The sequence below is a fragment of the Siniperca chuatsi genome, linkage group LG20 (genome assembly GCF_020085105.1).
Source record: "Siniperca chuatsi isolate FFG_IHB_CAS linkage group LG20, ASM2008510v1, whole genome shotgun sequence".
Taxonomy (NCBI): domain Eukaryota; kingdom Metazoa; phylum Chordata; class Actinopteri; order Centrarchiformes; family Sinipercidae; genus Siniperca; species Siniperca chuatsi.
The window spans coordinates 8,490,269-8,501,041 of record NC_058061.1 but is presented as its reverse complement, the minus strand read 5'-3'; the positions used below and the strand labels follow the sequence as shown (position 1 = coordinate 8,501,041).

The 10,773-nt window shown below is 42.5% G+C and overlaps 2 protein-coding genes across 2 annotated transcripts in view; one reads left to right on the top strand and one right to left on the bottom strand.

Moving 5' to 3' along the window:
- Positions 1-93: 93 nt before the first annotated feature.
- Positions 94-4,922, bottom strand: LOC122867977 (putative uncharacterized protein DDB_G0283223; the record flags this gene model as incomplete). Its single annotated transcript, XM_044179474.1, has 6 exons — positions 4,798-4,922; positions 4,198-4,360; positions 1,550-1,773; positions 1,342-1,407; positions 1,097-1,233; positions 94-438 (listed from the first exon to the last, which is right to left on the bottom strand). Coding segments are annotated over exons 4-6 (546 nt in total), but the record flags the coding sequence as incomplete, so codon positions are not given.
- Positions 3,548-10,773, top strand: part of psme4b (proteasome activator subunit 4b) — a 37,057-nt gene continuing 29,831 nt past the window's right edge. The window contains exons 1-5 of the mRNA XM_044178698.1: positions 3,548-4,324; positions 5,019-5,159; positions 8,006-8,122; positions 9,715-9,759; positions 9,938-10,087. Coding sequence (XP_044034633.1) covers positions 4,131-4,324; positions 5,019-5,159; positions 8,006-8,122; positions 9,715-9,759; positions 9,938-10,087 — 647 coding nt within the window. The 5' untranslated portion in view covers positions 3,548-4,130. The remainder of the gene's footprint in view (positions 4,325-5,018; positions 5,160-8,005; positions 8,123-9,714; positions 9,760-9,937; positions 10,088-10,773) is intronic.

Sequence of the window (10,773 nt, the reverse complement as noted above, 5' to 3'; positions counted from 1 at the left end):
CCACGGCCATGGCCACGACCATCGCCAAGGCCATCGCCACGGCCATGGACACGGCCATCGCCAAGGCCATCGCCACGGACGGCCATCGCCACGGCCATGGCCACGACCATCGCCAAGGCCATCGCCACGGCCATGGACACGGCCATCGCCAAGGCCATCGCCACGGCCATCGCCACGGCCATCGCCACTGCCGCTGTTGCTGCTGTTGCTGCTGCTGCTGCTGTAGCTGTTGCTGTTGCTGTAGCTGTTACGGTTACGGTTGCTGTTGCTGCGGCTGTAGCTGTAGCTGTTGCTGTAGCTGTTACTGTTACGGTTGCTGTTGCTGCGGCTGTAGCTGTTGCTGTTGCTGCGGCTGCGGCTGTGGCTGCTGCTGCTGCGGCTGCTGCTGCTGTTGCTCAGCTCAGCCAAAGATATGCGCATCTCTTCATTTTCTTTTGACTGAGAATACAAATACATACATGTAGCATTTTCAAAACATTAAAATCATTACCAGAAAAACAAATTTTTTTATCTATTTATATCTATCCCTATATTAGAACACAGAGACCCTTTGAATTAGGCTAGAATGGTGGTTGAGTCTATTAGTAGCCAACATTTTTAACACTGATGGTATTCTTTCTGCTTGTTTTCCCCCCCAAAAAATTACCAGGACATTTACCACAAACCACAGTGCTTCCTGCCAGAAAATAGAATGTCGCTTCTTGTTCCATTTGCCCTGAAAGAAGAGCTACTCTCTCTTGGTTTTGTCCCACAGATTTCCCACAAAACTCTACCCTGTCAAATACAAAGAAAAGTGCATTGCAGAGGCTGGTAGACTTAGACAGCGTTCTCTGCAATTGTCTCCGTTTGTTTATTGTAATTACAAAATGAGTCACAGTTCATTTTACAGTGTTTTACAGATGTTAGTGTTACACATAACATTTTGATATGTTTCAAATTATTTTTTTATAGAAAAGAAATAAAATGTATTTTCTTTTTCAGCTAAAATCCAATGTCTTGCTCATGCCATATCAAAATAAATGTAGCATCAGAGAGTTAAAAACAACAAACAAATGCCAACTTGCAGATGATACGTGTGCATATATTTGTGTCTTACTACTCTCTCCAGATCTTCAAGCAGGTTACTGGTCACAATACGCAGGCCTTGGATCTCAGTGAGCAAGCCCACCAGCTCCTCACATGGATGACGACAGATTTCTGATGACACATTGTCGACCTTTGCACCACCCACACCTATAGAGGAGGCACAAGTGTGTGGAATGATGGAATGATGATATATTTGAATGCAGGTTTACTATAAGTGTCTGTGACCAAATGCACATGTGAGAGCATGTATGGTACCTGCACACACAGCTGCTGCATAGAGGAATAACAAAAGCCAGGGAAAACCTCTCAGCGGACTCATTCCTGTTCACACATAAATCACATACACAGTCACCATGAAATATAACAACACTATACTGCTACACCACCGTACAATGCAAGCAGGACTGCTGCCGAGGAGATAAAAGAAGAAGAAGAAGATGAAGAGGGAATTAACCTTGCATACCTGCGTACTCCTTACTGGTCTGCCTTTCTCCACGATTAGAAATCACGGCTGGTAGGCTCGTCCCTGCTGCAGCTCCACGGGGGCTGTGATGGAATGTCTGTCTTCTTTTCCTCTTCCTTATGTCCTTATTTCCTTGTTTCCTTCTCACCTTGGTATCTGGCCAGCTTCCTCAGTCATTTGTTGTTGAAGCATCCAAAAGAAATAGCAGTTGGTGCGAATGAAATCTAAGTAAAGAACATGCGGACAGCTCTGTTGGTTCTGTAGAAAGTTCTAATGTGGTTATGTATTTGATTGAGTGTGTGTGTGTGTGTGTGTGTGTGTGTGTGTGTGTGTGTGTGTGTGTGTGTGTGTGAGAGGCAGGATCAGGGGCCATATATTACCCGTCTGTCTGGCGATGAACTGGGCTGCATATCTCCCAGCGAGAAACCCAGCTGGATGGAAGGAACTCTGTGTGTGTGTGTGTGTGTGTGTGTGTGTGTCTTGACGTCTCGAAGCAGGTTTCCCAGACACATCATTTACACTCTTCATTCTCCAAACTGAGACACACACGAAAACATGCACTCACACATTGAAACACATACACACACACACACACACGCACACACCACACACACACACACTTGTTGGCTGCCCGAGTTTTCCAATACTTTAGGAGCGAGAAAACTGGCATCACCATAAATCCCTGGTGAAAATGAGAGGTTTGATGTGTGTGCGTGTGGTTTGTATGTGTGTGTGCGTTTGTTCTTAGGACCGATCTTTCTTGATGTCTGCAGAAGATCGGGAGGTAAAGATGAGCAAGCTGATGGAATACAAAAACATCTTCTTCCATTGGGACCATCTTCTCTCTTTTCTTTCTCTCTCTCTCTTTTTCCTCCATCACTTTCCACCCTCTCTCCCTCCCTACCTCTCTCTCTCTCTTTCTCTCTCCCTCTCTCTCTGTTTGGTCTTCTCCCTGCTGAGTCAAAAAGGCATCATCGTCCTGAATCATATTTTCCATCTGTAGACTCCACTTGTGGAATAATGAATCTCACAGATGTGTGCACACATGCAAGCGCCTGTGCCCATACAAACACACTCACACACAATTCCAACAAATTCTCTATTTCCACATACCTAGAAACATCACAACGAAGAACAAATAGGGAAAGACACCATGTTTCTTCCTGGAAGTGGTTCAATGGTGGAGACAGTCAAAGCAGGTGCTGTCACTGCTCTGAGAGGCAGAAGAAGCCCAAAAGTAATAAGATCTGATGGGACATAAAAGGTAAAGACTTGGGTGAGATAACTTGGCAAAGTCCAGCGGGACACTCTTGGACTGATAAGCCGTGTGGAAGGCTGTTCTGGGATCTCTCTCAAAGTCTGTGACTATCTTCCCCTGTGTTTCTAGAGAGAAAATAGTTTTAAGGAGAGCACTCCGCTCGCTGTCTCAGAAAGGTGAAACTGAGTGAAGGCTGCAGGGCTATCATGGGCTGTAGACAGACCTGCAGAAGCAACAGTAGGAAACTGCTAGTGAGATTGAGGCATGCAGGGTTGAGAAACAGGGCACTTTATGCAATCAGGCAGCTTAAGAAAGGCTGAGGTGGAGTTGTAGCAATTGCCCCATTTCTCTAAAGGTAACCAGACCAGAGAACTTCAAGGGCTTTTGCATTATGCTCTAAGCCCTCGCTGTGAGCAGCAACCGTACTGCTAGGCAGGCCAGACAATGTCCTGCAATTGCTGGCACCGCTCTAAGCATGTAGTGGTCAGAGAATTACATGGGCTTAAAGTAAAAAGATTTACATGGAAGGGTGTACAGTAACGCAAGAATGAAGAAGGTCAGGGACAAAGGTATCAGAAGACAGCAAGGGTAGAGACAGCAAGATAGATAGATAGATAGATAGATAGATAGATAGATAGATAGATAGATAGATAGATAGATAGATAGATAGATAGATAGATAGATAGATGATTCACTGAATACACCAGACAGACAGAGTGCACCTCTTTGTTAACAGGAGAGGAGCATTAATCCAGTTATCAGATCATCCTATTATTATACAGATTAGTTTGCAGTGTGCACGGATATAGCGCCTCTGGGATTTGTAGTCCTGAATGATGCCTTCCTGGTTTCCTCCTAGTCCACTACCCAGTGCCCACACATGAAAGCCTTCTTATATCATCTCTTATTAGGCTCAGTGGTGCTGAAATCAAAGCCTGACCATATAGCAATGCACCCTCTCCAGCAACTTGTGGGCTAGTCATTTTGTTCGACCTCCTATCGTGCGTCATGGCGAGTGCACGAACCCTTATGCGCAGGCCGCCGGTGGACATCTGTGAGGTGTGAAGTGAGAGGTGACGCAGCGCCTGACATTGCAGGTCAGAGCGGAACCGGCCCATTTACGCGTAGGGCTTTGCACAGCTCAATTAGCGTGACATACTTTCCCCTGTGATCGCCTGCCTTCCGCCCGGTTGCTGGACACAGCGGATTATGCCCACTAACTTCGGAAGCACACTTCCCAGAAGGCACAACATTCATTAGATAAAGAGGGACGTTTTTCTTTACCTTTTTACACGCGCAAAGTGACCCGACTATCAGTGGAATATGACTGTGGATGGGGATATGGCTGGGTTTATCCCTCAGAAGGAGATCGTGTATAACGGCCTGCTACCTTATTCCGACCGGTTGGACAAGGAGGCCACGCAGCTGTTGGCGGAGATCAAAGCGAACCTGTCCAGAGCTGTTGTCCTCAGAGAGCTGTGGCCCGGGGTCGCGTTCTGGTCCAGGAAACTCTTCTCGTAAGTGTTGAAGCAAGGTTGTCCTCCGGATACAAGCTATATAACAACAAGTTGAACTCATTATTAGCCACGTAGGATTCATAATAATGATCTATATAGCAGTTCATTTAGGCTCTAAGGTCATTTTTGAGGCTGTTGTATTGGATTGACTGGGTGTATTTTTGTCCCACAATGCAATCAGTCCAACAAAATCACAGCCCACAGCATCACAAAGTATCACAGAGTTGCATGAATATATCTCTGGCACAGTAACAACAAAAACAAAATTAATAAGCTTCATAAATGTGCAAAAATATCAGGGCTGTTATACTGAATTACATTGTGCAGTGTGTCAGTATTTCCTTACAGGTGTCCACGGCTATAATAAATGTTAACTTTAAAACCCAGATATTCAATATTAGTTATTCAAGAGTCTATTGCCAAAAATAGTGTCATAGCAGTAATTAAAGAGGAGACCAGGAATTGTTACTGACCTTAGCCCTCCAGAGGGCAGCCTGTTCTGCCCCTTAACTTTAAATAATGACTGCACTGTTAATTCACTTTGTCCACTTGGCATCAACCCAGACTCAATTAGGTTAGTCAAGGTTTCATGTTGACAAAGTCAGCCACTGAAGCTGTGTATTTACTGTGTGTGTGAGGATATGGGTCAACTGCAGGAAGTGCTCAGCCGCTCACTGATGCCCCCCCCCCCCAGGTTTCTGAAGCTGTACGGCCGGAGGTTCTGTAAAGAGGACCATATTCTCTTCATCAAGCTGCTCTATGAGTTGGTCACGCTGCCGAACCTGGAGCCGCACATGATGCAAAGCTACGCCAGGCTGCTCATTCAGCTTCTCAAGTGGGTGTGACACAAACACACATGCATACACAAATGCATAAAGGAAATCTGAGCTCAGACATTTAGAAGGAGCTGAGAGAACCGCAGCTCCTTCGTATTAATAAAAGAAGCCAGTAGAGGTGGTTCGAGCATCTGATCCGGATTTCTCCCGGTCGCCTCCCAGTGGGCCCCGGGGCAGATCCAGAACATGAGGGATTACATTTCCCATCTGGCCTGGGAATACCTCGGGATCCCCCAGGAGGAGCTGGAGGAGGTGGCTGGGGAGAAACATGTCTGGGTAGCCTGCTTCTGGATGGATGGGTTGTACTATGCAGTACAGCACAGTAAAATAACTGTATAACTAATAAAACATGAGATAAATATTAAAAGTCTAGCAAATTATCAATGAGACCTTAGAAACCTGGAGTCCCCAGCATTGGCCTCTCTTGCCCTTCGGTATTCTTTAGTATAATGAGATCAGAGAGCAGCAGGGTTGGTAAACATCACTGTGCTACTATACGATGACACATGATGTGCTAAAGTGGATTTTTTATTTACCTCTCTGCCATTTGGAATGCTGCCATTTTGGAGCTTTAAACAACCTGCAGACCTGAGAAAGAAAAATAAAAGTCTTAGAAAGCACTCAGAGAGCAGATACCTCCATGAAGGCTGCACAATCCTCTAAATGTGTTATTTTAATGATTTTAATGATGATTTTAATGAATCTTGCATCTAGATCTGGATCTGCATCAAAATAAACATAGTGATAGATATTCATCCAAATAAGTGCATTATGGTGATTCACAAGAAAATAAGATTTTTTTAAAAGTACCCTTTAAAGCAACCACAGCTTCATTGTGATTTTCCTTTCATGCAAAGGACAATGTCTGGCAACACTGAAGTTTTGATAGATCTTCAAGTTTAGATGGACAACCATATTAGCCTCAATTGCTGCCCAATTTTGAGATTTTGTCAGTGTTGAAGTGAAAATGAAATGGCAGTTCAGTCTGATTGTGAGGCTACAATAATATACAAAACACATATGACACTGATATGAAATAGTCCACAAAGTCATAGTTAGTGCGTGGAGTAGTACTCAGACACTTTACCAGAAATACCAGTACAACAGAAATACTCCATTACAGGTAAAAGCTTGTCATTCAAAATCCTGCTTAAGTAAAAGTAAAATGTACTAAATGTACTGTTTCAAAAGTAGAAGTAGTCAGAAAAGTGCAGAAAAATGGCCCCTGTGAGTGATATTATAGATGTTAAGACTTGATGCGTAAGTAGCATTTTACTGTTGTATCTGGTTTAGGTGGAGCTAATTTTAACTACTTTATATACAGTTGAAAAGTTTAGTCCAGTGGTTCCCAGTCTAGGGTGAGGGCCCCCTTCAAGGTCTTACAAAATAAATCTGGGGGGGTCATGAGATGATTAATGTGGTATATGAAAGAAGAAAAAAAGTTCTTCTACACACAGTGGATTTGTTTGTTTTTGTCCCTTTCTCTAATCTTTATTTTTGTAATAAATATTGGATTATTTGACCTCTTAAGGGCTCGAACGGTTATTTAAATGAAACCACGCGACATGGTGCCCCGACCAGGCAACTACAAGCCAAAAAGCCGTCAAATAAATGTAGTGGAGTAAAAGTTTAAAGTAGCAAAAAATGGAAATACCTGAGCAACATACAAGCACCTCAGAATTGGACAGTGCAGTAAGTAGAGTTCTTGAGTAAATGTACTTTGTTATACACCTACACACACACATGCAATCAAGCAGACACACTCATAATAGGTAAAAAGGACAGTGAAGTATGTTGGCCTAACAGTACATTTATTACTTTTTAAGCCCTGACCTATATCATAGCTCCCTGCTTTTGTCTCTCAAATCAGATCTGTCACTACTTCGGCGACTGAAGGATATTCTTCAAGACGGTCACATTCATCACTTCCCATTTGTCTCCAGTTGTTTCCATGATTTTCACATCCATCACAAAACAACACCTTAATGTAGATGTCATTTGTCTGAGTGTTTTCCATTAGATGAAAAGAGAAAGATCTGGGCTAACCGTATATTAAGTGCCAGGTCTCGCAGCTGAGAGATGAATTTGATACTCAACATCACGCATCAGGTCTCAATAGGCTTTTTTTCCTTTCCCTCGCATTTCACCGTCATTTCCCCAATTGTCTCTTCTTCCCTTCATTTTTCAAATCTCCCCAATGAGAGTCTGTTCCATAGCTGTTAGATGAATGAGAGAGGAAGAGACGGGTAATCTCAGGCTGTGGAAATTGTGCATATTCTTCCCTTTTAACCTTTCTGTGGAGTTTCTTCCTATAAAAATTGTGATTTTACAAAGAACTAAGTAATAGTACAAAGAAAGCAATGTGAAAGTTTCTCAGGAGGATTTTAAGGATTAAAACCTTAAAAACCTGCTTGCTTTAAAGCTTATTAAGTACTCATTAGTGGCACACCAGTTACCGTGCAATTTAAAAGCTTAACAGGGTGTTTGAAAAATCAAGTCAAAGTAAAAGGTATTTTATACCAGCAGTCTACACCTGCAAATTACTAATGTCTGCAGCTGTCAGTCCAGTTATGCTTTATTGAATACAAAGAATCACAGAGTTGTGTTTGCAGACATGTCAGAAGTTGGCAGTCATCATGTTGAGCACAGCCTGCGAGGCAGTGACTCATTTCCCCACGATTACAGACTCGTTCAGACACCCTGTAGTTTCTCACTTCAACATTATTACATTTTGTCTTGACAAGGTTTTTTTTCAAAGGTTTGAATATCAAAGAACCTGATTGAAGTCCTGCAAAATCCTTATAAATAGCCCAGACAGTTGATAATTGACTTCTTTTTCAAACAGGAAGAAGGAACTTCTATCAAGGGATGACTTACAGCTGCCATGGCGACCACTCTATGATCTGTACGAGAGGGTCATCTACTCCAAAACTGAGCACCTTGGACTCATCTGGTTCCCCAAGTATGAAGTTTTACCTTTTCATTGACCTGTTGTGGGAACGTGAAACACAAGTACTTCCTATCAATTCCTATCAAAGATCTGTGATATCGTTTTATACCCTGTTGTTTTATTTTTAGACTGCCAACCCAAGCCTTATCCTAAATACCTATCTGTATTAAAGGAAAAGTTTGACATTTTGGGAAATATGCTTATTAGCCTCTTGCTAAGAATTAGATGAGAAGATTGACACCACTCTCTTGACTGTACGCGAAATATGAAGCTACCGCCAGCAGCTAGCTAACTTAGTTCAGACAGGAAACAGCTAGTCTGGCTCTGTCAAAAGTTAACAAAATTCACCTATCAGCACCTCTAAATCTCACTAATTAACATGTTTTACAATACAGTACAATCAATGTTTACATCTAACTCTCTGCAAGAAAGCGAATAGGCATCTAAATACATTAGTATCTATTACAGTTCTATTCCAAACCCTAAACACAAAAGTTAAATTCCTTCCTAAAAATTTAGAGTGAATATGTCAAATAGTACTGAATTGATTAGTTGATCAACAGAAAATAAACTTTGATAATCTTGATTAGTTGTGGGCTTTCGACCAGAAGGTCACCACCCCAAGGAACCTGGAGAAACCCTCAACTGTTCCAGTGGCTAACAGATCAGACTGTGGTTGTACCATGGATGTATTAAGAGAGTTGGATACGCTTCCCAAAAAGCATCTTCCCCACAGGCCGCATGTATAAAAGAGATGTCTGTAAAACACCTTTAAGACACCTTGAACTGCAAACAAGGTCAATTATTACTCTTTGTGTTATGAATTTTTAAACCATAAAGGTTTAATATTGGCAACATTTTCCCAGAGCCTAGAAAACAATTTTATGTGCATGTCGTTATCCCAATGTAAAGTCTATGGCCTGAGCCATGGAGAGAAACACTAATGAGCATGTGCATTGGGCCAGACTATGTGGAAGCAAGACAGGAAGTGGAAAAAAAACTTTTTTGGCTCATGTAGTGGGTGAGCAATTTTCATTCAGATGAACGGGCGCCATCTTGGAGTCCAGTTTCCAGTTCATCTCAAATGTCCATGAGGTGGTCATGGGCAAATTCCAGGTGTGATTGTGTGCAACTGTGTGACTGTGATCAGGGCCTTCGTGCAAAAGAGAGGCTAGCTCTCAATGAAACTTTTCTAAATAAATAATGGTTAAGAATTGTCAATTATCAAGCAAAGATGACAAACATTCTCGGGTTTCTGAAATATGAGGATTTCCGTCTTTTCTCTGTTTATATTGCTCTGAACCTATTATCTTTGGGTTTGGAGCTTGCTGAGACAAAAGCAATTCTAAGATGTCACCATGGGCTTGGGAACTTTCTATGGGCACTATTTCCTGACATTTCATTGACTGAAAGATTAATTGAAAAAATAACCAACAGATTGATTAATGAAATTAAATGAAAATTAAATAAATTATGTTAGTTGCAGCCTGAATGTTGAAGGTTTTTTTATCCTTAGTGAGGACATGTGGCTCTCACAAAATAGTAAAAACAGAATTCCTTTATAAACACACACTCACACACCTCCTCTCTCTGCTTGTTTGCAGCTCAGTGGACCACATTTTGAAGGCTTTGATCAAAAACTGCAGACTGTAAGTCTCATCCTCTGTGATCATGTAATTTGTTCGCCAGATAATGTATTGCTTTGATCTTCAGTTGAGCTGTGTACTGTAGATCAGTGTATCTATTTGTGCTCATGTCTGTCCTTGCTGTGTGTGTGTGTGTGTGTGTGTGTGTGTGTGTGTGTGTGTGTGTGTGTAAATGTCCCAGGTATTTCCCTGCATCGGCCACCCAGGAGATGCTGGATGAGTGGCGCCCCCTGCTGTGCGTGTTTGACGTGGTCATGCAGAAGGCCATCAGCAACATGGAGCTGTTCCTGCCCACCATCATGCCCCCGGAGGAACACAGCCAGGGCTTCCAGTAAGTGGGCCAACTTGAATGGCTCTGTTTAGAAACAGGATTATACGCCAAGTGCAGCTTGTCTCTGCCAGAGCTAACACAAAAGGTTTATAAAGTTTTAGCAAAAGCACCCTTTGTTTATTTATAGAACAATCGCTGCCAGCCGTAAAAGGTAAAATATGTTGCTTTTTTTTTGCCCTGTGATGGAAACTCTACCTTTAAATATGTTGTTAAATATTAACACTTTTATTAAGTAATTTGGTTGGATCTAGTGGCCATGCATTGCCTTAAGAGTGCATGTCATGTACAACCGCATTTTCAGGCTCTGTAAGCGTTTACACCTCTGCACCTGGGAGTTTGACTAAAATAGTGTTCTTCTTGCATTAGCAGTGCTTCCCCTCTCCTTGTTTTGCTAATATTTTGCTTCCTTGGAAAACCTTTGCCCCTCTCTCTCTCTCTCTCTCTCTCTCTCTCTCTGCACCCTTCATGGTTGTGTTCCAGCTACCAAGCCTCTTCACAGCGTTCACTGCATTCTTCAGTGTATTCACTCTTTCGCAAGCTATTTGTCAGGATTTAGTCTTGGATTCATTAGCAGTTTCCGCACAGTTTCCACAATACATCATCTTTAATACTTTACTTTTCCGTTTCAGTATTTCTCTCTCTCCTCCAGAATCTACAAGGGAGGTAGTGAGTTCATATTTGGGGGG